General features: G+C 42.0%; 1 protein-coding gene across 2 annotated transcripts in view; it reads right to left on the bottom strand.

Annotated features, from left to right (window-relative positions):
- The window catches only part of gse1 (Gse1 coiled-coil protein), a 240123-nt gene that overhangs the window by 167120 nt on the left and 45455 nt on the right, over nucleotides 1–27548 (bottom strand). For both annotated transcript variants that reach the window (XM_021312087.2, XM_021312086.2), the window contains exon 2: nucleotides 1044–1176. In XM_021312087.2, the coding sequence (XP_021167762.2) occupies nucleotides 1044–1176 (133 nt within the window). The remainder of the gene's footprint in view (nucleotides 1–1043; nucleotides 1177–27548) is intronic.

Below are 27548 nucleotides of genomic sequence, written 5' to 3'. Positions count from 1 at the left end.
TCAGAAATATATCAAACAACAAGAAATACATTTATTGTCACTCATCTACTTGGTACTAATGAACTAAACCTAAAGAAATAAGCCAGCATAAACATAAACAATAAAAAAATAAAAAACAACGCTCATTCTAAGCCCCACAGTACTTTTTCAAGAAGTATTGTTAACCAGGAAATGAGGACTCAAAACTGCAATATTTACAGTTGCTTTAAAGTCTATGAACTACTAAGCTGAATGATGTATTTTCCTATTTCAAAATTTTAATGCATTATTTTAAGTTAAGTGGAACATTTGGTAAAGAAGATGTGGTTCAGCCCTCAAAACTGGATTGGGATCACCCAACCCCACCAACACCAGACAACAAGAACAAGCAGATCTCTTTACTTTAGGTCTGAATCATGCAGTTACATCACTTAACACAGACAGGGTGCTCCCAGCACCAGCCTCTTAGCTTGAACTATAGCGAAGTCTTTTTAAAAAAAAACTTTCCAATCAGCCTGAGGTCAATACAAAATGGGAAGTAGGGCTGTTAAACCCGGCACCAGTGTTGGACGTTGGGATATTCCCAATCCTAGGATCATGACCGAACTATGCTAAGTCAACAGCGAACCGAACTATTTCCAGGTTTTTAGCAAAATATGATTATCAGACTTCATTAAGCTTTTTTCAGTCCAGTCTGAGAGAAACCGTCACATGCACTGTTAGTGATTCAGAAAAACAGCTTGCCCCTAACAACCTCGCAAGGTTGTTAACTCTTAATGTTTCTATCGCGAGTGTGGATAAGAATTTGCATCAACTAAAACGGTCCTGCAAGGCTGTTCACATCCATGGTGCTTGTACTTCGCCAGTCCAAGACAAATAATAATAAAAAAAGCTAAAATCAGTTCTAATGTACAGAAAAAAAGCTTTTATAATATTTAAGGTAATAGTGATTTTTTTAAGAAAAGCTCCAACAAACAAAGCAGAGAGAAAAATAAAGATGCTGAAGGATGATGGCAGAGAACAAAAGCAAGACAACACCCGCTGTTTGTAGGCGTAGCACTTACTGGAAAGTGGACCCTCTCCTCTCTCTGGCTCTAAGGTCACGGGGTAAGATGGAGTAGGATCCTGTGCAGGTTGTGAAGGCCCTGAGTCCGCATCTTTAGTGGTTCTAGTGCTATCGACAATCAAAGCACTGGCCTGCGAAATAAAGAAAAAAGAAAAAGAAAAAAATTATTAGAGAGTTCATTTTGTACAGAAGGTGGCTTTTAATTTCCACTTTAAATCATCTGTAGACTTTTTGTTTGGTTAAATATCAATGACCAAGGCTAAAGTTCGAACAAAAATTATTAAAACCAAAATGAGACAATTTATTTTAATTAGTTTATAGTAATAAAACAGCCACACTTAGGTGTTATATTCTTATTAGATACATTGAAAAAAAGATTATCAGTAGTCTTAAAGGAGCTATAAGTAATACTGACACCTTCTGGCTCAAATCTGTACAACATTTGCCAATTTATAATGTAATATGCCGTTTTTAAACGGTGCCTTGCTGTTGTGAATTTTTACCTGCACAGGACAGGTATATGATGTTGTATTGTGTTCTGTTTCTGGTCTACTTCTCTTACTGGCTTCCGTGTTAGCAGGCTGCTGCTCTTTTGCCAAGATAAAATACCAAATGCTGCTCTCTGTTTTGGCCTGGGAAATCTCATGAGATTGGCTCAGGGACCAGGAAGTAAACACGGGCTACACACTGAACCAAAGCAGTACCTCTAGGTTTGAAAGGAAAAAAAGGTGACTAAGACATTGTTGATGGAGATGTATATAGGGAATGTTACTTCTATCCTGGGTGATAAATTAGAATGATTTCGGTTGATATCTTACTTGCAGGTCCTTTAAATAATTGTTTTAAAGAATTAGGTGACCAATGAGAGCAGAATGGTACTTATAATACTTTAACTAAGGATTTCCCCATTAAAGGATTACTTCTATTTTTGCTTTTTGTGCATACCAACATGTTTTTAACATGATAACTTCATTAATCAAGAGAAAAACCTATGTAAACTTTAATGGAGTTATGTTAAAAAGTAACGGCCCCCTAAACTTAAATCTTAATCAGATTTAAGTGCAGACTTTCATTAGATATCTTTAAAACTTTCATTTTGTTTATCCGAGTGATTAAGAGGGTTACTTGCTGATGTGGTTTTGTCCCGCTGTTTGAGTTTAAGGTCACAAACTGTCAAGAACCAGAATAGGGAGGAGACCCGAAATTTAAGCTGAACGTTGAGTTGCTCTTAAAAAAAAAAAACGTTGTTAAAAGGATAAACCCTGGCGACAGTCAGAGATCCTCTGCAGGAGCAAGCTGGAGACCTGGCAGTGATGAGAGGTGGCTTACTCACTGCAGAGGTGTTAGGACGGATGGTTGAGGCTTGATCAGAACCTGGGGAACCGGTGTGGGTCATGCACATGGTGCAGAACAGGGTGGACAAATCCAGGGCTAGGTAAGGCTCGTTAGGTCGTGGTCGCTTTCTAAACTGTATATTGTAGGTCTCTCAGTAATAAGGCATCAGTGTTGTTGTTAACTTGAACCAATAAAGCTGTAAAATCACAGTTATTTCAGGATTATATTATTATAATTATATTATATTTCAAATAAATCCTGGTTGATTTGGACAGCTTTTTTATCATAGTAAATAAAATCATCATTTGAAAACAGTTTGTTGTATTTACTCATGGTCATGGTTATACAATATTAAAATGTCTTTAATGATCTAAACCATTTGGATGTGACAAAAACAATCTGTAACAGGGCAAACTATTTTTTATGGCACTGAATAAGTACTAACATTGAAGAATAAAATATCCAAAAGGAAAGAAAGTTGTGTAAGCTATCAGCAATACTAAACAAATGAATTCAAAATGCAACTGTTTCACTAAATAACCTGATTGAGAGTCTCTGATTTTCAAGCGTTATTGGGGCTGAAACAGCAAAGCCAGCGAAAAAGATTTTTTTTTTCTCCCTCACCATAAATAGAGTCTGATGCTGCATAATAGACATTAATTGCAGATTTGTTTTGTCAGCGGTGCAAACATTTTTAGCTACTGTCAAAGCCCTCTGATTTCTGCTATAAAAAGACTACGACTGAAGGGGGATGCAGCTCCAGGTGAAAAAAGTGCCCCTTCCCTGAAGTGACAGAGCTGCAAAACAGTCAGACAGACAGAATCAAAGATGGAGAGAGACACTGAGAGAAAGGCTTCGCCTGACAGAGCCGGTCGTTTTGGATGTGCTCTACTCCACTACGCTCCGCAGCTGAAAGCGTAAAGAGGGATGAGACTTCGCCACAGAGACAAGCTGACCATGAAACGCAGAGGGAGAAGCAGAGAGTGGCTGTCAAGATGGAGAGAGAGGAGTGGGGTAGATAAAAAAACCAAAAAAAAAACAAGAAAAGTCTGTGATGGCTCCCTCCACTGAGGAGCAGGAGAGAGACAGGCAGAGGAGGTGCATCGTATCTAAAGACAAAAAGGCACCCTGGGCTTATGAAATATACATGGATCTCAGAAAGAGCCAGAGACAGAGTACGGCGGAGCAGAGGAGGGCCTTATAGACTGACAAGACTCCATCACATCTCCTAAACTCGCCCTGCTAAAAATAAAACACACATTTCTAATTTTCTTCCGCTGAGGAGCGGAGGGGTAATGGAGCAGCTATTTTGGCTGCTCCTGTGATAATATGCTTGCAGGTGTTTGTGAGCATCAAGGCACACGAACGCTTCTTCCTACAGTTACAGAGTGGGCAAAACCCACAAGCTTCACAATGATACAAAAAAAGCCACAGGAGTTACGGCTGTTGGGCTGTATGGAAATTCACCAAGTGGTCATGGGAATTTTTTTTGTTTGTTTCAACGGCCTCTTTCAGACCTGCCCACCTGCCCTCTCTTTAAGCCCAGACAGCTGGTTTACAGCAGCACCAGCGGTTAAAAACCACTTTTAAGAGACCTCACTTGACATCAGACTCACCAATTGTTCAAAGTAACAATCCACTTCTCCTACACACCGCCGGTAATTGCAGTGCCACATAATTATTGGGATTCCTGTGCGACTATGTGTTACCAGGAAGACAGTGATGGGGTGGATTCCCTTTTTCACTTTATTGAATTTCATTGTTTATCTTTCTCGCCTGACAAGCTGGGTGTGCCTCTTCGGTTTACCTCCTTGTGTGTCAACAAGGGAAAAAAAAAAAAAAAAAAGACTTCCACGTAAATAATCATGTCTGAGACAAGGGATTACGTATGCTCCGGGGAAAATACAGAACAAACCTGCACACAAGAAACCGCTTTCTGCGCTTTCAGCCGCTTTCAGCCGCTTTCAGCCACTTCCTTTTTATTTCTTCTTAGTAAAAGTGCCAAATTCTTGAATGCTCAAATGTGAATATTCAACTGGTAAAATACGAGTGGCGACGCAAAAGTGAAACTAACACAGAGTCTGAACAGCAGTTCTTGCATAGCAGGAACTTGAGCCCTCAAAATCCACGTATAAATCACCAAGACAGATGGTGGAGAGTAACACGCTTGAGACCTGAAAGCATACACACAGCTAATGCATCAAACAACTCGCATGAATTCATACGTTTTAGAAGCGGCATCACATGTCAGACTTTACATGGAGTTGTTAAAGGAACAAACATTCAGACACCTGTAGTGTAAGAAAGAAAACGAGAATCACAACAGATGCTTTGCCATCACCACAGTAGTTCTTTCAGCTAGATGTTCATATCGGCAAGCTAATTTGCTAATTAGCAGGTGATTCTGCAAAACGGCATCTATTTAGAGCGTCCGGAGAAACTCCCTCAGCTTTTAGCAATGTGAACACATTCATGAAGGAATTCACTAAAGACTCAGTAGTGTTTCTCTGAGTAGCACACGAACAATAACTGCTTCACTTCACTCCCCCCCCCCTTTAGTCTCTGTTTACAAGTAAATGTGGCCAGACATTTATTTGTGATTTATTTTAATAATTCCTAATTACTTTCTTTTACAGAAGTAGAAATGACAATTCTCAGCGTGATGCATTTTAGTGAAATTGTTGCATGCATGCATAAATGATTTATGAAATGCTGTTTTTTTTTTCTTTTCGTCTAACCACACATGAAACAACAACTTAGTGACTGATTTTAGTATCTGTGCATTACAAAGCTTTAACTTTGTCCTGCTGAGCAGTTCAGGCTTCAGGTCTCGAGGGCAAGTCAACACTTTTGCCTCAATCTTCAGAAATTATGTATGTAACTGTATAATAGCTGCATAATAGCTGTATAATGTTTTGCAAATCAAATATTTGCATAAAATGCAATTGAAAAGGAAATCTGGTATCAGTGTTTTGTAGCTCTACATGATCCAGAGGTATTAAACAGTTATGATTCTCTCTTCATGACTCAGATATTTAATGGAAAGCTGTGACAAAGTTTCATAGTATTAGAAGGGCAACAACCTCAACACAGTAGACGGTAGAATAGCCAGAAGTATTGTTTTCTCCTTTGTACAGCGTAAATAACATCATCCTAAAACCACATTATTACATTTTAAACCCTATTAAGATTTTATTGCACATTCTCACTGACAAATGCCCTCTAGATAGACCAGAAATAGACCAGGGACATTTAAGATGCAGAGCAGGAGTCGTGAGGTGAAATGAGAAAGATCTACAGAGGTAGTACTAATTGAGGTTAATTCCACAGTTCAGCATTATCTTCTCTAATCGCTAAGGAGGAAGCTGGTAATGGATGATGTTGCACTACATGGAGGGAGCCTGCCAGCAGGAATCAAAGAGCAGTGCAGAGTACCGTGTGTGTGTGCCCTTAAAGGATCACAAGACATTAACAGCTGAGTGCCGACCTTGATTGGAACGTACAGACACTAAGACGACCTGCAGGCTTCAGCGGTAATATGTGCTCGGCTCTGTGTTCGCTTGAGAGAAGGTTTATGTCTTCTATGTTGTCTCTTTAGACGAGGCTCTCAAAGCTTCCGTTAACCAACATTTCACCCGTCATCTGCTCGAAACCGTGCTGACAGCCATCTCACTCACGTAAACCTGGTTTTAGACTCAGTGTCACTTCTGAGGAGTGACTGAGCAATACATAAGCACATCACTCAAAACGGCTTGGGCCTTTAGAAAATCTCCTCGCGCCGGAGCTTTTTGACCTAAAGCTTTCAGGTTCATGCCCGCTGATACTTCCACGGCACCTGCAGGTCAGCACCTGCCAGATTAATTAAGGAGGAGGACAGGATCGACAATACATCAATAGGAAGAGGTGGTTGAATGTCTATGCCTGTGTTTCTGCTTTTATGCCCCATTGGGGCATAATCTTAGGGGTATACTTCCTGTTTGTGTGTTTGGACCAAATCACAGCCTGTATTGTGTGTGTGTGTGTGTGTGTGTGTGTGTGTGTGTGTGTGTAGGGGGGGGGGGGGTCACTGGGAGCAGCACCATCCATAAACAGTGCTGACAGGCCAGACAGGAAATACACTTGAGAATGTCGATAAGTTAGTCAGCAGGAGTGAGGAGAGATCAATACGAACCCAGCATGATGTCACTGCCTGAAGATGAGCTCACCTAAAGATCTACGTTCAGGGACTTTTGATCCACTGTGTAGTCACGTGCTGTTCAGTGTTTTTGTTTTAATGCGACAAGGTAAGAGCAGAAACTGTGTAACTGTTTCTGGAAATCTCTTCTTTTTTTTTTAAAGCTTTCTACACAATATACCAGATATTACATTGCATGCTCATAATCCCCTGTGGAGTAAGTATTAAATGTTTATTGTCACTGTAACCCACTACAAGCCGTTGATAAAAGTTCACGTTTAACATCAATGTCACACTAAAGCAAGAAGTGGAGCATATCAAAAGTCCCCAAATACACAGAAATACAACATTTGAACTGATACTTGACATATACTGATTGACGTTTGGCTTTCATATTATTGACGTTTATTATTGACTGATTGACGTTTGGCTTTCATATGATTGCAAAACTATCTTAATATGTAGTGTTTTGTACTGTGCTTTTACAATATTTAACATTTAGTTGACTTTGTAATTTTTCTGTTGTCTAAAATTCAGATTATCTTGGAAGTTCACTCCTTTGATCTTTTTACCCTGCTGTAGGAGTATTACAAAGATTTTTGATATGAGTCTAATCACAATAACATGCATCGTATTTTGTGAAACACTAAGTCCCATCATATCTTTGAACTAATTATGAGTCACTTCTTATATGCTCCGTTTGGCACAGTAATTGTTTATTGTGATGATGAAGTTAAGTAAATAAATTACTCCAGGTATTTAGCTTGGTGAGGTGAGTTTGTCTTCATCAGCACAGACAGAGCATCTGCATAAGGTCAAAATGAGAAAATATATAATGACACATTCCGCAGCAGTGGGGCATTTGTGCATTGTTTATGGTGTTTCAGAATAGTGATGTTTGTCATTATCTGGGACCTCATTTATAAGGCATGCGCACACACAAAACGGGGCCCGAAAACTTGTGTACATAACTTTCCAAGCACAGGTTGTGATCTGTCTGTCTGTCTGTCTGTCTGTCTGTCTGCCTTTCAGTCTGTATATATATATATATATATATATATATATATATATATATATATATATATATATATATATATATATATATATATATATATATATATATATATATAAAACTTGACAGGAAAAAGTACAGTCAGGGCAACTCTGACCCATGCGCACGTTTGTTTTGGATGGGAAATCGGCAACGCAGTTAGTGAAGTGGTGAATTGCAGCCACACTGAACCACTGACGTTTAATTTCTCTCTATATCAGACTTTAATCATAGATCCAGTTTATCAGAAGCATTCCAAACCGCAGTGTTAATCGTGCTTGCGCTAGTGGCACACAACTATACACAAGGAGCTTTCAAATAAATAATGCCCATAAGCGTTAACTTAAGTCTTCAATCAAAGTCCATCATATTCCTCTCCCCGATGATCACCAGGGTTACGCTAGCCACAGATGAACAGATAAATTGCGACAAGGTGCGAGCAAATTACTTTAATTGCCCTAAACAGTCAAATACACTCGTGTGTAATGTTGTGTGGTGGACGCTGCACTGTTTGACAACCGAGCAAAAGGGGAAATTAGGAGGGAATATGGTTCAGGGATCAGAGATTTCCTGGCCCATGATGACGACTGGCTAATATGCCGCTTTAGACTCCCTAGAGCATTGCATTCTGCTATAATCTACAGGAGACAATGGCTACACCCCCTTCCCCCCAGCGAGGCGCTGGCTGCTAACCCGCCCTACACACCCCAGAGCGCATAGGAGGCGTGTCTCGATACCGCTCACACCCTTTCACACTCAACTGCACATCATGCCACTGATGCAGGGAGTGGGGGTTTAGGGGTGGGGCTCTACATCATCTGGGTGAAACCTCTCATACGTCCAGGTCTCCCTCCCTCCCTCAGAATGATGGTCAGGACGCACAGCCTCCTACAAAGCAGGAGGGATTTCAACACAGAGAATGCAATCTGACACTTTTTAAACAATCAATCAAGTTCACTTTTTAGCAAGTCCCTTTAATGTGGGCAACATATGTGTGTTTACCTCTCATTTATACATTTAGTAAATGCCATAATGTCTTTGCTTTTTCTCTGTGGTTGCTATTGTTAACTGTGAAGTAACATTGATCGGCTGACTCTATTAAATACACATTAACATTCATGAGGTGCTTTGAATGGATTATTTTTAGTTGAATTTTGGCATGTAGAGCGCAGAACTGGAGGAGGAACCTGGTACGCAAGCGTTTAGGTACACCTGTGATCTATAAAGAAAAATTGCATGCTGGTGTGTGCGTGCATGGTTTTATAAAAAAATAAAAAAATCTTTTTTAGCTGTTTGTCATTTTATGTTTTTGGCATACGGACACTTTTAATATGGATTCAAGAAATGTATTATGAAGGAGGCTCCTGGCCTGTCTGCCATTCTCCATTATGGACCGCACCTTTGGGTCTGTCTCTCACTGCTCTGCAATCAAGCTCATACTACACACCTGTTTCTTTATAAGCTCTCCTCAGTCAGCAAGAAAGTGTCAGATCATTGAAAGCTTTTTGGTTAGCAGACATGCAGCGTTTCAAGTCTAATTACCATGTTACATACCTTGTTGTCATCTTTTGGATTTCCCTACCTGTTGGACAGCTTTTGGTGACTGGACCAAGACCTTAATTAGCACAATGACTACAAGCCACGCCTCGCTCCTGGATTTGTCTGTCATGACTTCTGTGCATGAATCAAGAATGTTCAATGGACTCGGATCTAGCCTCAGCCCCTCTGAACGATGTTTTTTCATTGTTTCACATCAGCACTCTACTCACAAGCCTAAGTCATCCTGCCTGACACTGTTACAGCGAGTGAGCCTACTCTCACCACTTCCTGGTCACCAGCTTGCTCCTGCAGAGGTTTTCCGACTGTTTTAGGATTTTCATCAATAAACCTTTTTTAAATGCAACAGTTTCTGGCTTGAATTTTGAGTCCCCCTGCCTTCCCAGAGCATTACAATGTCCTGAGAATCTGTGGTAGTCTGGTTTAGCTAGTGATCAAATCTCTGCACTCTGTTTCACTCGGTATCAGATGTGTAGAAAGGTGATAATTTTTTTCATTTTTCATTTTTTTGTGTTTTTGTTTTGCAGCCATCTTATATCCAGTTTTGTCGTGTACTGTATGTTTTGTTGTACTATATTCTATGTGGTCTTCACTGTGCTGGCATTGCCATGTATTTCACTTCTGTGTTGCATCATTTGATGTTTGTAAGCGCCAAGGCTGATGTTTATTCATGGGAAAATGCTAGAGATTAGAAAGTCAGCATTACTGTGAACAACAAGCAGCAAACAAAGGTTCTCCCTTGGGCTTTCTAAAAAACCAAGGACATGAGACTGATTTTCACCCACAGGGAATGGCTGCCTTATATCCCAGTGCTCTTCTTTCATGGTGTTGGCCGCGACTGCTCGCGTGCGTGCAGATTCTGGTCGATAGATGTTTGTGTGTGTTCTCGGCTCTGCTGACATTTCCTCAAACGTGGCTGACATTTCCAGGGGATTTGAAGATTTGATCCCGTCTGTGTTTGAAGAGCTGTTAGCTGCCCTCCTCGCAGCACAGAGGAGGATGCTGGAGCAGACCCGGCAGCGTGTACCTGCCTTCGGGGCCTAAGTCTCTGCTGCATTTGGAGCACCCCCATCCTCGTTCACCCGTAGAGAGATCAGGAGAAGACCTGCACTACGCACCGCGTGCCTTTCGGAGATGATGGGTTCACTGCTTGGTCTCTAACTTAGTCTTGCCGTTTTTCCCCTGAGCTGCGGACTGTTTCTGCTTTTCTCAACTGAGGCAGAAAGCTATCACCAAAAGATACGAGAGGAGAGAGGGTGGAGAGACAGTGTGGCAATAAGGGAAGCAAGAATGTGTGAGAAGGAGGGGTGGTGATCTGTTTCTCATGCTACAGGCTGGTTAGTGGAGCGAACTGACACAGACTGACATCTCTTTCGCAAACTTTAACTGACTTAAAAAAAAAAGAGCTTTGCTACTCTTTGTCCATTTCTCTTTACTTTTTACTCCTTCAGCTGTCCCACCGCCCCCTCCTCCTTTCTCTGTCCACCTTGAGGCTCCCATGTCTTGTTTTTTTTTTCTGCCTGGATGAACAATGCAGTAGTCCTGTCCTAACCTGGAACTCAAATTACACCATCGACAAATGCGCACACATAGTCTGTGTGTGCACTCCCAACAAAGGAAGAGGCCCCTACAATAGCTGAGAGGAGGCCCAGGGGCCAAACGCGGGTCACATTTGGGTCAGACAAGGGCAGAAGCACAGGAAGCCCCTCAGAAGGAATCTTTGCACTGAGGCCGATTCGGGGTTTTCTGGATGGATACGCTTTGACACATATAAACCCGACAAACCTAAAGCTGTACTCACACATGTAACGGTTATCCTATTAGCTATCTTTAGGCAGATAGATTTTCTTTAATGCTAGCAGAGCCTTTTAAAGTTTTTTTTTTTTTTATTTAGGCAGAAAAACAACTTGACCTGCATGCACAGATTACAGATACTAGCCTCGAAACTAGAAAGTATAGCAAATAATCAAAATTCACTGTATCGTTCAGCAAGCCTCCCCTCGAAAAATAACACGAAAAATACTCCACCACGGATTATACAGTACAGGTAGATTTCAAGAGAACATCCTGACGGATAGGGGATATGACCTTGGAGTACACCAGAATCCGCTTGAGCTCTATGTCTAAAGTAATACCTCAGCAAACATTATAATTGCTAATAGGTTTCAGAATGAATCAGAAACCCCTCATATGCTCTAGGTGGTGTACACAAACTAAAGTAAACCGCCTAGCAGTGCAGGACGCTGGAGGTCAGTGGATCATCAAAAGTGAATGGTGATGCAACTAAGCCCTGGATATTATTCTGGCCTTCGGTTGCCACAGATGTCGTGGTAAAAAAAATCTAAAAAACATGTGCATCCTGGCAGACTGAGCTCAAAGGATACGAGGAACCAAATCTGAAGTCTCATCGTGTACATTTTGTCACTCGCTGGGTCTGTTTTGCCCGGGGAACAGCATGTGAGGGTAAAAGTGACCCAGTAAATATGCAATATGTTATTGACCCCTGTAGGTTTGTTTGTCCTCCTTCCAGGCAGGTCACTGTCACACAGGCCTGGAACAGGAAGACTTTAAAACTGCACGCATACAAAAGATCATTGCATGTACTGGGGGTCTCATTTATACCTAAGTCTGTAAAAGACAATGAGTTCCTCTGTCGTGTAGCGCGCTAAGTCCTTGTGTATGATACGGGGGGCTCAGGTTGGAATCCTGGTTGCACCAGGATGGGCATCCAGCATGAAAACTCTGCCAAGTCTGAGCAAGCTGTAATGACTTAATGTGGCAACCCCTGCATAAAAGAGCAGCCAAAAAGGCTCTCATATGTAGTGGGGAATGCAAGATTATCATATTAATACACCAGATTTATTTCTATTATTGGCAAAACCTAGGGGTAAACTGCCAGCAGTGGATGCAAAAGAACCTCGATACATGTCAATAAATCAAAACACATATGTTCAAAATCCAAAAACATGCCTGGTTTTGCTCAGCCTCAGACAACATGCTAGTTTAAGAAAAGTATGTTGTTGCTCATGTATAGACAGTGAAGGTTGCACAGACCTAAAACAATACACACGCACAGTTGGAAACAACTGGAGGCAGTGTCTTCCATCCAAGTCTACCGAGAGCTTCAACGGGAAGAGGGAGAGTGTGATCGATTGGCCTCTTCCTGCTCGGCCCAGCTGTGAGAGTAGAAACAAGCTGACTGATTTTCAGCCTTTTATTAGTGCAGCAACTAAGTGTAGGAACACAGACCCATCTAATACAAGCATTCATTGTTCTTGATTTACTGCCCTCAGCCAATTCAAAACACACACACACTACATATATATATATATATATATATATATATATATATATATAATTTTTTTATTTATTTTTATTTTTTTGATGGGGACGTGTGTAGGGAATGCTCGAATACAGTCATACTGGAGCTTAAATTAATGCTAAAAAAAATCTTAATTTGTTGAAAACATTGTACATATATATCCTTACAACAACAAAAAAGTCCACTATTCCATGTACGTTAATCACAGATGTAATGGTTGACATTAGTTTACAGAACAGTGTTGCTACGCAAGGCTAACGCACTCAAACTACGACTACTTGTATTTTCCTCAGTGTTTTGATTCACATTTTTTCTTGTACGCGGTTGCAGCTAAACCCTTATGACACTGCAAAGGTTTCCAGATAATTTGGCAACAAAAATGCTTTGAAGTGGTTCACAAATACAAAACTACTGCATCAACTTTTTCTATCCATACTATGCAATGTAGACGAGTGTGTACATATGTTTTTAAACTTTAGGCTTTCATGTGACTTCATGCTCATCTCTTATTGAATAGTTGAAAATTTTCTTAGGGCTGCACCCCTCTGTGCCCACAGCAAATCTGCGCTTCTTGTGTCATTCTTCATCAACAATATAGGAGAAAATGACGACAGCAAAAGACAATTCAGCCATTTATTTACTAAATAATAATTTCACGAGGCTTTTGCTGGGGGATAAAAAGTGGATGAAAGAATTTAGACCGGATCCACTAGACTTAAAAATCCAGCAGCAGGCAGGGACTGTGGGTAGATTTATTTTTTAACGAGAGTTTAGTGTTGTAATCTACAGCCGCTAGTGTGCTCACCACAACCCCCACCCCATAATTTTGTTTATCACCATTCTTTACTGATTATGAAGATTTCCTCCACTGTTGCCATGTTCGTTAGTGTCTGAGACTTTGATTTGAATCTAGATGCTAACTCAGAACTGACCTTCCAGGAGGCACTTTTCCTAGAAACAATGCCAACATAATAAAATACGTTGGAAGCAAGAGTGCAGTGGCGCTTGACAACTTTAGAAAGGAGCAGACGTATTTATATGTATAAGAAGAGCATAAATGGGCCTTAATGATGCCCACTCAGTTAGTCAAACCAGCTAGCTCAACCATTCCTTCACCAGCAGTACAACCAAAATCAGAGGGTAGCAGTTCAAGCAGCGTTGCCAAGTCTGCTTATTAAGCAACATATACAATAACTTTGGACTTGTTTTTTCTCTAAAGTCACTTACAAATTTAGTGAGTCGTGACTCGCGGGTTGCAGTTGTTTTTGCTTGTTTTTGAATGTGAAGTCGCTTATTTGGGCTTGGGTTGTTTTCTGATTCAAACTCCTTAAATGACCTGGTCAGGCTGCAGCAATACAGGCAATGTCAGCATAGCAAGCCAGTCAAAATATCTGTCAACACACGCAACAACACTTTTATGAACAGATGTCCCCTGTATATCTAAATGGCATAATAAATACATGTACACTGTTGACAAGCGGCTTCTATTTCTTGTTTTTGTAGAGCTAATTGCTTGCTTCTCTTGCCAGATCTGGCAACACTGAGTCCAAGTTGTAAACATGATCGAAGGTGACTCATTAGCCTACCACATACGAAGGGACGTGCACGACATTAAGTGAATATAGGAACATTTATAACAGAGCAACCGATTCAGTTCTGCACAAGTTCTTAATTTAAGCATTAAATATATATTTATTCCTATGCCTTTTGTAAGACTGCTGTACTAGCATGTCATAACTAGCACGGTGATACCAGCATTATCTGACATTCTCGACTGTGGACAATTATCCTAGTCACTTCTTATTCCAGTCTAAGCATCAATGTTACTGTGGGATCAGTGACGTGTGTGTCAGGATCTCAGCACTGAGGTCTGGTTTGATCCCCTATGCCACACACCTGTTTAACTCTGCCCTGTTTTTCATTACAGCTCACCTGTTCCACCTGCTTAGAACAGTATATATTCACTTTCCAAACCAGACAGCATTGCCAGATTATTTTCAAGCCTTAGGTACGATATTTTCCAGCATTCATACTTTGTCTGATTTCCTGATCCCGACCAGTTCCGTCTATCGACCACTGAGCCTGCCTGTCCTCTTACATTCTGTCTGCTTGATTGTGTACCGTACCTTGGACCTGTGACCCGACCACGTCTTGGATTATCCTCTGGCACCTCTTCGGATTTCTGACAAACCGGCTCTGACCTTGGACCGCATCCCCGACACCGATTCCGGATTATCCTTTTTTGATCATCCTGCTACTGTTTCCCTCCACGGCTCCGACCATCCGACGACTGCCGACGCACCAGCGTCCGGGACACCCAGGGCGGCCACCGCCGCGCAGCGTAAACAGCCAGCCGGCTGGGATTTTACATCGGACTCCGGAGCAAGTCTGGACATTGAGCTAAGGTTAGTGACCGTCACGTTTCTGAACAATCATCTCCTGATAGACGTGGTTACTAACCTACTGTCTCTGTCCTTAGTTTTCCTGGCGCTGACGTTGGCGTTGATTGCCCCGTTTCAGTTAAATAAACTGTTTATCGGAACTTACTGTTTGTCTGGTTTGAACACTGATTCCATCTAGTTCCGATCCTAACAGTGTGGTGAGGTTCATGCATGGTGAGGCACCAAAACCTCTAAAGTTAGATGTAAAAGGATATGAACCCAAGATGGACACTTATATTTCCACTTTGACCTTAATATAAACATTTCATTGTTTTAAAAGTATATACTATTCAATTATACAGTTGAAAGAAAAACAAAAGTATTCAGTATATGTCAAATTTTGTTTGAGCTAATCTTTCTTTTTATTAATTAAAATTGTGTATAACCTGTATCTGTGTATAAAATTTATGTGCCTATTGTTTTCCATTACTGTAATACCTTTGTCCCTCGGTGGTTCATTTTTCCTTGTTTGCCTTCATTTTTAAAAGTCTGGCTGCTTCAAAGGAAATACCCACCAAGAAGCAGAGGCCTCTTGGACTGGTCCTGGTCCGGTTAGGTGCTTTCAGTCTTTTCAATGTGGAGAAAATAAAGGGAAATGAAATATGAAAAGGCATGGTAAGCAGAAAGAGGTGGCGTTTCACAGCACAGCCAGTCTTTTCAGGCATACCACTCCAGCTGAAAAGAGAAGGTTACATTTCTCCCGCTTGTTTGAAGCCGATCTTTGAGCTCCAGAATTGGCCGTCCTCTCTCTAAGAACTCCCGTTTAAACCTTTTAATTTTTTGAAACCTTTTAAATTTAAAGACATTCCTCTGGGCCCAACTGCGCCATTATGAACAAATGTCTGTGCTGCACTTTGATGGCCTTCAGACAAAATAGCCAGAAGTATAGAAATCACAGCAAGGGAAAACAAATTGCAAATAGAGAAATGGGATGAAAATCGGATCCATGTGTGGGTGCACTAATTGGATACAGCACTCATGTCAAGTAATGCATAAACAGTTTGTCAATGTGATTTCTATTATTCTATTACCTAAATAATAGAATAACTCATAGTTATTGCTTCATATATGGTTAATGTAGTCAAAACTGCTAGTTGTTCTCACTCTAAAACATATTAGGTAAATCTGGCACAATTTCAGGACCCTTGATTGTGTCCTCAAATACCATCACCAACACTAAGCAAGCTTGGTCTTAAGAGAACAATGGAAGTAGAAGAAACATCTTGCAGGATCAATATTTAAAAAAAAAAAAAGCAAATTGTGACTCGAGGGAATGAGGTTCACCCTGAGACTAACCTCTGCTTGCAAAGGATATTCTGGGGTTAACTGCTGCACAAACCCCTAATTAATTGCTCTTAAGATTATTCCATGTATTCAGCACATATGCCAGCTGTTTGGGGGAGACTGCAGGAACCGGGCTTGGTACAAAGAAACAACTGCTGAGGATAAGAAATAAATGGGAAATGTTTGAGACATTGAACATTGAAGTAGAAATGAAATCAAATATCTATTGTTTAGTCTGAAGAGTCCACAGTTTAGATCTTTAGTTAAAAGTCATAATGCAGTTTAGGAACACATGCTACAGTAATAGATGGCCTCAGAGAGTACTAAAGCACAGAAGGGAAAGGTTATTAATGTGGGGTTGCTTTGTAGGCGGTAGCCTCAATATTTATGTTTTAACATTTCAAAATTAAAAACCAATTGCCTACATATCTGAGGCCATGGTCTTGAGCCGGCAGCTGGAGGGACTATGTTTCTCGGCTGGCCTGGGAACGCCTTGGGATTCCCCCAGAGGAGCTGGCCCAAGTAGCTGGGGAGAGGAGAGTCTGGGCCTCCCTACTGAAGCTGCTACCCCCGTGACCCGACCCCGGATAAGTGGAGGAAGATGAATGGAAATTAAAAAGCTTGTTTTTGTGTATCTTATCCTGGTAGTGTGGGCAACCAGGACAGTGGGCTTGGTTGCCAAGCAGTGTCAGGTCAGATTTGCTTGAGATGGAAAGAGTTGGTTACACAAGATCCACACAAGATTCACACGAGCTTACACACATTGACAGACCATTGGAAAAACAGACCACATTCAACTCAAGCAACCACGTCGACTAGCCACAACAATTTTAAAGGCAGGGAAATGACACCAGCAGTCACACGCAAACCAAAGCAAAAGAACAAAAGGTCATTTAATCTTTAGATAAATATCAAGAATTCATGTCAGAGGAGGGTTTTATTTTACCCTCTAAGTTTTAAGTGATCGTGTCAGAAAATCTAAGTTTAGAAGCTTTATGAAAGTCCAAAATGCAAAGAAAGAAAAGAAATATAACATTACATAAAGGTTTTATCTATGGTCAAGGTATAGTCAGTAAACCCAAGCCCATGGACATCTCAAACTGAAATAGCATTCTTTAAATGAGTATATCTGACTGAACACCCCAAATGATGTGTGAAACAACACCGTCCAACTTCAAATGATTTCAATATGCTGCCCTGCCATAGAAATGGTTTTGGCAGAAATAATTTTTCCCTTTGAGCTTCCAGCAAACTGGAGCTGATAATTGTCTGTAATTCTGACGTGTTAATTTACACTAAATTAACCACATCAGAGCAGAGATTCAATATTTTTCACATTGATATCTAGCTGCAATTTTTGCATACTTACTTTATTGCACCATTACCTGGTAGGTGTGAAAACCTGGTGTCAGCCAAAACCACTGCTGCAATCAAATATCTGTTTTCAGGCCTCAGGAAAATATATACACCGGGTAATGCATACAGCAGAGCGCAGCAAAAACAAGTCTGGTCTCGGGAGGGGGAGAGAAAGTGGAGATCCGGGGAGAACAAGACAGATAGAAAAAGATATTAGGAGGGAGAGAAAGAGGTGTTTTCTGCTGGGTGGGTAAAGTGTGTCCAGGGGGGCAGCTGAGCGAGCATGCACTACACGGAGTCTGTCATTAGTTCCAGCTTTCTGCAGACTGCAAACTGCTGGATGTGTGTGAAAGGCGAAGGCAGAGAGGCATGCAGGTGCTTCTGTCGGCCTGTGTGTGCATAATTGCGAACTTTAAGACATTGACAGAAGCCTCTGTTGTTGTGCCTGTCTTCTCTGATCTACAGCTCCTTCAGGATCACAGTCGATACTCCCTCTCCCACCTCGCACGGCTGTGTGTGAAGAATTATTTGAGAGGTAAAGATCCCCCTGTCTCCTCTTTCCATCCTCCCCCCTCCCTTCTCGTCTCCGCGTCTTTCGCCACACACGCTGCCTCCTGTCCACCAGCTGCCCCCTTTTTTTGCAGCCATTCATCAGAGCTATGATTAGCGACTACAGGAATCTTGTGTAACTATAGCCGACTCTTCACCCCTGCCCCGACCTTTCACCTCCGGGTCGACCCCTCTGCTGCCGCAGCTGTTTTGACGCTGCAGTGACGGACTCCATTAGGCCCGACGGCTCCATCTACACGCACCGGATTGCTGAGGGATACACATAAATGCGCACAAACAGACACATGCATGCAAATATGCAAATATGTAAATGACGGCGGCAGAGCAAAATTCAAAATAACCGGATACACACTGGCCTTTGGACATGCTAATGCATGAGGGCAGCCTTTTTATGAGATTACACAGTCATTACAGAGGGAAGGTCATAGGGGGCACCTGTGTGTCCAGAGTCACACAGGAGCCTCCTTGTGTGTGTGTGTGTGTGTGTGTGTGTGTGTGTGTGAGTGTGAGAGAGAGAGAGAGAGAGAGAAAGAGAGAGAGAGAGAGAGCAAAAACACTAACAGCATAAAGCGTAGTGTGGATAGTGAAGAGTAAGCAGACCTAGAGAAGTGTTACAGAGCCAATACTAGCACCATTCAGTGGGCACTGTGCATATGTTCTGCATGCAATAGGACTCCTTTTGTATGAGTGTGTAACCCCGCATGTGTGTGTGTGTGTGTGTGGGCCCCAGGCCGTCTCTGACAGCTCCATGGTAGCCATCTGCTGGCAGTCACACCAGGAGAAAGCAACCACAGCCACACAATGGAGAGCAATGACAGGCCAGGATTTGTGGGTAGTTTTGCGTGCGCACGCGTGCGTGTGTGTGTGTGTGTGTGTGTGTGTTCTCTCTTCAAGGATCCAAATGAGCCCCTCTCTATGAGCATGTGCAGAGGGGCGTGGCTGTTGTTGATAGGCTGTCTCTGTTACCAGGCGATAGATTAACAAGCCCAAATGGCCATCTGAGGGGGATAGATAGCATGGACAGCATTGGACAAGTATGGGTGCACTTACCCCTCCCCCCCCTTTTTCTGGATTTGACTGTCCTGAGGTGATATATCTGTCCACGTGAGCCTTCTTTAATCTTAACTTGACGTCTTTACTTTACAAGATAGAAAAAAATTTTAAGCCTTATATTGGGCATACCGCTAGGCTTCTTTTTTTTTTTTTTTTTTGTGCACAAACACATACTTGCACATTAAATCAAAGGCCCGCTTTGCAGATCTGCTCAGGCATCAGTACAGTCTGCCTGTCAGCCCCTCCCTGTTTGCTCCTCCTTCTGTGTGCAGGTAGACTGTCACTGTGGATGCAGACAGATGGCCGGTGCTGGAAAGAAGCCGGCTCGCTGGATGCGGCACACCAGTCCGAGAGCAAGCATCATCCAGCTGGGTAGAGAGGCCTTCTGTGTTTTCTAGAAAGAGCATGCCAGGTGGCAGAGAGAGACAGGCGGCTGGTCTCCTGTGCACAGAATCTATTCGCTGCTCTTTTATAACCAAACAGATATACAAGAACTAAAGGCTGCTTCTGATCAACTGATGGGTTAAGGGCGGCATGTCCGACCCTGAGGGAGACAAAAAGTGAGAATGGGTGGATGTAAAAAAGAAGCCCTCGCTTTGCAGCTCATATTGGCCAAGAACGAAGCTATGCTGGCCACCTTTGCGTGACAGCCCTTCAAAAACAACCCTCTGTAAGTGTCTGCTCCCAAACTCATGCAGTTGCAAGTTCGTGAAAACGAGCATCCAAAGCTTTTCCCTTCTCTGTAGCTTTGTGTGTGTGTGTTGGGGATGGGGGTGGGTTGTGCGTCTGCAGAAAGGCTGGCATCGCATGTCCGCTGGCGCACAAACAGGGCACACCTATTTACACAGAGCTGGGCTGAATGGCTGACATTGTCTGGTCGAGAATGCAACACTTAAGCTGCTGATTAAGGCAGACCAAAAGCACTGAGAGGGCAGCAGGGATGCCTAGAGCAGGGGAGAGCCTGAAAAGGGGATGGGGGAAGAAATTAAGTGAGGCTCTGAAAAAAATGGGGGGGGGGGGCAGTCTTCTGGTGTTGCTGTAGGAAGGCAGGATGGAGAGAAATTTTTTGAAAGAGATGGAAAGGAAGAATTAAAAAAAAAAAAGCCAGAAGCCAAGAATTGGCAGAGGTGTAAGGGACCGGAGGTAGAGGCAGGCATTGAGAAGTAAGAGGACAGGGAGGTAGGTGGTGAGGATTAAAAGAAAAAAAAAGTAGAAAGAGGGAGAAGGCGGGGGACGAGCAGGGAGGCAGGCTCAGGAGGAGATAAAAAGACAGCAGAGAGGGAGAGCCAGGCAGTGAGGTGATGGGAGAGAAGACAGGCAGGGGCTGCTGTCGAGGTATCCTCGCTGATAAGGATGAAGTGACGCCACGCCATCACAGCATGGAAGGTAACAGGCAGATAGCACCCTCTAATGGTCGTCATACACTAACAACTTGGGCCTCCATTCTGCCCCCTATGGCCCAGGGTTGCAACTGCAGGCCAGATTAAGCATCCAGTCATCTCTAATGAATAATAATAATAATCAATAATAATCTAATTTCAATAAATTAGATTATTATTGAAAAGCACAATTATTTCATGAACTGCATTCACTGAGTGAAGTACATTACAGTCATTGATTACACATAGAGTGATGTTTATTTAATGAACAGTCTTTATTTCTCTAAATTATGATAATTTTCTTCTTACAGATAATGGAAACATGACATTTAAGACTAGAATAATAGATTAGTCTAAAGGATGTTTGACACAGAAATGTGGACCTAATGAAAAGAATGTCCAATAACAGCTTAAAAGTTATTTTCAAAAGGTACTTGTTAATCTGATGAACGAGCCTCATGGGAATGCATATTCTAAAATTTATATTTACATCTAAAAACTGTATAAAATATAATAAGGTAAAGTATTGAGTAAACATAATGAAGATTCCGTTCAGACAGTGAAATTCATGTATTTTGTTGATTCTTCACACAGAGATTGATGTGAAAAACAAAATATTATTTCTCAGAAAATTAGAATATTACATAAAACCAATGAGAAATGGTTTTAATTCAGAAAATATATGTTATGGCCCACACATTGTGCAGCAATCGGTCATTCACACGACAAGGAAGGTAAGACAAAGACGGTCATTGGTAAAGATGCTGACTTTTCACAGAGCGTGAGATGGAAGCATATTAATGGAAAGTTGAGTAGAAGGAAAACGTGGAAGAAAAAGGAGCAACACAGATAACTTTAGCCTTCAGAGAATTGTGAAAGAAAATCCATCCAGGAGTTTGGGGAGGAGGCACCAGGTGTGAACAACAACTGCAGTCCATGCTTCAAGAGCCAAAGCCCAAGGCCACTGTTTCAGATTAAACTCAATGATGCATTTCATTTCAAGAGTGGAGACTCAGAGGCACATAATCCACGTTGCTTGAAGTCCAGTGTGAGGTTACCATAGTCAGTAATGACTTAAGGTGCCATGTCATTGACTGGTGTTGGTCTAAAGTGTCTTATAATGTCAAAAGTCAGCTCAAGCATCACCAAAAAACTTTTATAGCACGTTTTGCTTTCATCTGCTGACAAGCTTTATGGAGATGCTGATTTCCTTTTCCAGCAGTACTTAGTAGAAATAAAGAAAGTAAGAAAGAAATCTTTATTTCTCCATCCAACGAAATTGGTCTTCTGGAGTTAACCCATCGTCCTTCAGGAACAGTGGGCAGCTTTTTGCAGCATCCAGGAAACAACCTGGGGTTAAGGTTCCTCTTAGGGACCCATAGTGGCAGTCTGAGGGGTTTGAACAGGGTACTTGTATCCTTCTGCAGATACCCAGAAGACTGTCCATACTGCTAATAGTATTACTTTAATGACCAAATATTACTACTTGATTCCCAGACATATTTCCTCACTTTAAGCCAATGGAGAATCAAGGAGGCATCATCAAGATAAAGTTCACCAGACCCAACAACTCCATCTGAAGGCTCCTGTTGAGGCCTCATGCCTTCAAGTCCACTGTATTGTCCTGTTGACCAGGACACCTTAATGACATGGCTTTTGGGGAGTGGTGGCCAATAAGAGAGCAAGGCAATGGCGTCCAGGAGAGGCTGCAAGGTTCTGGGTTCGAATCCCACAGAATGCCACTCTGGGTCCCTTAATGCCAGAATGCTCCACAGGTGCCACACAATGGAAGCCCAGTGCTCCCTAAAGGATATGTAAAATGCAGAGGACAAATTTCATTGGAATGTATGTTACAATGACAAATAAAGATAATAATAAGAATAATAATAAGAATTGTTAAATAATAATTATTGTACAATTATTATTATCTCCCCATGCCCATATAGATACATATGCAGATAAGAGATTTGTGACCATGCAATATTTTGAAAAGGCGTCGCCAAACTCAGCAGGCAAAGAAGAACGATGGATCAGATTACGAGCTGAAGAAGAAAAACAACAGTTTGGGGAGATTCTGCTGTTGTGTCCACTTTTTTTCTCTCTCTCTCGGGGACCACAAAGATACTAAAATGGAAATTATGCTCTGGTGAGAAAGTTAGTTCTCTCCTTCTGTTTCTTCCTTAATTAGACAGTGTAAAAACACACACTATCGCCCGCTATTTAAATGTACACAATATTTTGTGTAGGGCTTGCAGATGCTTTTTGCATTTAACGTGATAATCCAATTTTGCCAGAGACGGAATATTAGGTTTTCATTAACTGCAAGCCATCGTCAAAAATAAATGAAAAACATGCACAGGATACACCACTCTTTGTGCATTGAATCCATTTAACATGAAGTTCACTTTTGAACAGAATTACTTAGTATACTTACACAGCCCTAGTCTAGTACTGAAATGTAATTCTTTATATGCGAAAAAAAACAAAACAGAAAGAAAAACTACTCCAATCATGTATAATATAAGCAGACATGCAGAGCACAACATAAAGTCCACTGTGTGTGTGTTCTGTATTGTTGATTTGTACGCATACAATGATTGTCATATTGCAAACATATGGGGGGAAATCAGGACTATCGTGGTATCACAGCAGTGAGCAGCTGGCAGCTCAGGACACACGGGCCATGATGGATTGAATATGATGTGCGTGAGCGTGTGTGCATGTTGCATTTAACAGCTGGGCAAGGTTTAGGCTTGTCTCTGGGCACTGAACTACTCAGATCCATCTCTGGTAAATTCCCAAGAATTTAATTCAGTCGGTTTTAAATCGCCTCTTTATATTTTGCTCTAAAAGGTAGAAATCTATGGAGGACCAAATCTGATATAATTAAAAATAAAAGCAAATACACTATATTTCCAAATGTATTTGCTCACCTGCCTTGATTTGTATATGATCTTAAGTGTCATCCCATTCCTAATCCATAGGGGTTCAGTATGACGTTGGTCCACCCTTTGCAACTAGAACAGCTTCAACTCTTCTGGGAAGGCTGTCCACAAGGTTTAGGAGTGTTTATGGGATTTGTTTACCATTCTTCCAGAAGCGCATTCGTGAGCTCACATACTGATGTTGGACGAGAAGGCCTGGCTGTCAGTTTCTGTTCTAATTCATCCCAAAGGTGTTCTGTCGGGTTGAGGTCAGGACTCAGGCCAATCAAGTTCATCCACACCAGACATAGTTCATCCATGTCTTTATGCACCTAGCTTTGTGCAGTGGTGCACAGTCATGTTGGAGGAGGCAGGAGCCAGCTCCAGACTGTTCCCACAGAGTTGGGAGCATAGAATTGTCCAAAATGTCTTGGTCTGCTGAAGCATTCAGAGTTCCATTGACTGGAACTAAGGGGCCAAGCCCAGCTCCTGAAAAACAGCCCCACACCATAATCCCCCCTCCACCAAACATTACACTTGGCACAATGAAGTCAGACACGTATCGTTCTCCTGGCAACCGCCTAACCCAGATTGGTCCATCAAATTTCCAGATGGAGAAGCGTGATTCGTCACTCCAGGGAACGCGTCTCCACTGCTCTGGAGTCCAGCGGTGATGTGCTTTACACCACTGCAGCCGACACTTTGCATTGCACTTGGTGATGTACGGCTTGGATGCAGCTGCTAGACCATGGAAACCCATTCCATGAAGCTCTCTACGCTGTTTGTGAGCTAATCTGAAGGCCACATGACGTTTGGAGGTATGTAGTGATTGACTCTGCAGAAAATTGCCGACCTCTTCGCACTATGCGCTTCAGCATCCACTGACCCCACTCCGTTTATGTTTCTTAACACTTTGTGGCTGAGTTGCTATTGTTCCCAAATACTTCCATTTTCTTATAATACAGCTGACAGTTGACTGTGGAATATTTAGGAGCGAGAACATTTCTGGATTTGTTGCACAGGTGGCATCCTATCACAGTTCCCTGCTGGGATTCACTGAGCTCCTGAGAGAGCGACCTGTTGTTTTGTTTATGTTTGTGAAAACAGTCTGCAGGGCTAGGTGCTTGATTTTATAAACCTGTGGCCATGGAAGAGATTGGAACACCTGATTCCAATAACTTGGGTGGGTAAGCAAATACTATATGTATATATGTGAAAATGCATGTCTAAGGAAAACAAAAAAGAAATAATATATACATTTCTTGATAAAAAAACATGTATAAAGAAAAGGAAAACATATACAATACAATATACATATTTTTGCTTTTATTTTTAATGATGTCAGTTTTGGTACTCCATAGAATGTAGAAATTATATGAATTGATTCAGTTCTGTTGGCCATAATACTCATTAGCCTCAAAGTAGATCATTAGACTAGATTGACTGGGTCCAGTGCCAGTGATCCTGAAGCCCAGCTGTGCACCATACTGTGGAAGTTCTCCATGCTGAGAAGGGACTGGCTTCAAAACCCCAAGCCAGTCACCAGGCCCTGGGCTGGGCAGAGCTCAGTCGTCATGGGCTTCAGTGACTGCCAGGTTCCGCTCCACAGAGGAGCATCAGGCTACAGCTAATAACCACCTCCAAACTACTTTTGGAGAGCAGAGCCAAGCAACAATAAGCATATAACACATTTCTCTAACAAGTCTGCAATCATTTAGCCTCATACCATATGTCCCCCATGTTCCTTTCCTTCTCTCCTTCCGGATGCTGTGCAGCGAGGTGAAGGAGTCACTGAGGAAGATCCAGCAAAACATTACATCTTCTCAGGGCTTACTACAGAGTGATCACAATGTTTAGTTTCACTCATCTTCAGTGTCTTTCTGTGTAAACAGCGATGTCAAACGGAAAGCGTGAACATTTTCCAAAGCAAATGTTGCATCGTGAAAGTGTAATTAAGTCTAACATCCAAGACATTCAGCAGATGGTTTTGTGTTAGTTTTTACAGGGATGAAGGTGTAGCTGTAATATGATGAAAGAAAGAGACTTCAGAGGTTGAGATGTTTTGTTTCTGTTTGATTCCATCGTCTCCGAAGCCACATAACTGGTGGTACTATGTGTATTTATACCAAGGGAAGAAAACAAGCTGGGTTGTTTCCAGCCACGTGATGCATATCACAACAAAAACAGGGCCTATAATAACGGTAAATTGACAGTATTTAAATAGCACTTTTGAAGTCATGGTGACTACTCAAAGCATTTTCATCCTCGCACCACATTGGCCCAGTGCTTTTCCCATGGGCGCACCGACACGTGGTGGAGGAGGAAGCTGAAATGAAATCCACAACCATACCATTGCAAAAAAACAAAATAAAAAAACTAGTCTGTCCGTTTAGTTACAGTCAGCCTCAGTAATGATGCATGTCTGAATAATTATATAATACAATTTCATTAAAACCGCTCTGATTTCATACCAAACACCACCTGTCAATAATAGAGTAAAATAATGTGTTCCTTAGAGGGAAAACTTGTAAAAATTTGGAGGAAGAATGTATGCAAAAAAAGTCAGTGACACTGAGATAAAGTTTAACAGTGTCCATGAAAATACAAACAACATTTTAGAAGAATCTTAAACCAAGTACTGCCTTAGCCTTTATTTTCCAATTTGGATGTGGTTAATGTTGACTTTATTGCCGACCACAAGCAGAGGACAGGTGTTGCAGCATTTTTGAATTATGAGACTACGAGGGGTCGAATTTTTCTAAAAAAAAAAAAAAAAAAAAAAAAAAAAAGACGAAAAATGTACAGCTAAAAAAGAAAGTCCATCATATCGTGTTGCTGGTCCAGATCTTACAGACAAATACGAAACTAGCTTTTGGGATGTGTTTAACTGTTCAGATGTTTATCTAAACGGCGCTGCGGAGGAAGGGAAGGACACGCACAAATACAAGCTCAGAAGACACAAATGCGGACAGCTGGCTCTCATACACACCGCGAGAGGCAGACCTCAGCTTCACCATGAAATTCCTCACCACACACAGGCACACACACACAGACTCCTCGAGACTTCATGCATCACTGCACCACTTCCATCTCAATCCCATCTCCCCTCTCTCTCTCCTCCAACACCCCCACCCCCCTCTCACTCTCTCTCTCTTACTCTCTCTCTCTCTCTCATCTTCTCAGCTGCAGCCCACCTGATCAAAGCTCTTCCTTGTCTTAATCTGCAGGGGTAGACGCCATGTATGTTAAGGCCACATTCAGATCAACCTATTGTAGCCCCTGTGACCACATTAAAGGGATGGTATCTCTGATCACACCTCCCAGTCTGCTCCCTCCCCTGCTCCCTTCTCCTTGCAGGCCCCGCGAGTATGTCCACGGGCCTAACACGATCGATCACCTCTAACTCCTTGTACTCCATGCTAAATCAATGGCTCTTTGTCTCATTAAGAAGCGGAAAGCGCTGCGTTCTTTGTGTGTAATGCGTGCGAGGGTGCTTTTGAGGCATCGGAGGCAAAAAAAAAAAAAAAAAAAGAGAGGCAGAACGCCTCGACCGTTGCTGTAGAGGTGTTCTGCAACATAATGGAGGTTTTATTCTGGGCCGACCATTAAAATGAGCAGTGATCTGCTGTGCTTTCAGGGGAGCTGGAAGGCAGAGAGGGTGGGCGCGAATGTCTGCAAAAGAAGCGGTAGAAGAAAGCGGTGTAAGAGTGGAAGAAATGTGTGTCTGTATGAGCACAAGACTGCGTGTGTGTGTGCAGTGTGTTAAGAGAGGAGAGCCAAACCTCACCACTGACTTGGCCAGGGTCTCTGGAGCCAGAGAAAAAGCCCCGCTAACCACAAACTCTCTGTCTCTCTCTCAAACACACACACACACACACACACACTAGCTGAAAGTGTCTCAGTGTGTGAATACGTCATTTCAAAACATGTGCTCCTGGCCGAGAGAGCAGGGGAAGTTACTTGTGAAACAGGGATGTTAAAAACAGGGAGAAACTCCTGCAGGCAAAAAAAAAAAGTGAAGCAAAAAAAAACAAACAAACAAACAAAAAAACAGAAC

This window comes from Fundulus heteroclitus, chromosome 4 (assembly GCF_011125445.2).
Source record: "Fundulus heteroclitus isolate FHET01 chromosome 4, MU-UCD_Fhet_4.1, whole genome shotgun sequence".
NCBI classification, from domain to species: Eukaryota; Metazoa; Chordata; class Actinopteri; order Cyprinodontiformes; family Fundulidae; genus Fundulus; species Fundulus heteroclitus.
The sequence above is the reverse complement of the archived record's forward strand: the minus strand, read 5'-3'. Positions and strand labels throughout refer to the sequence as shown.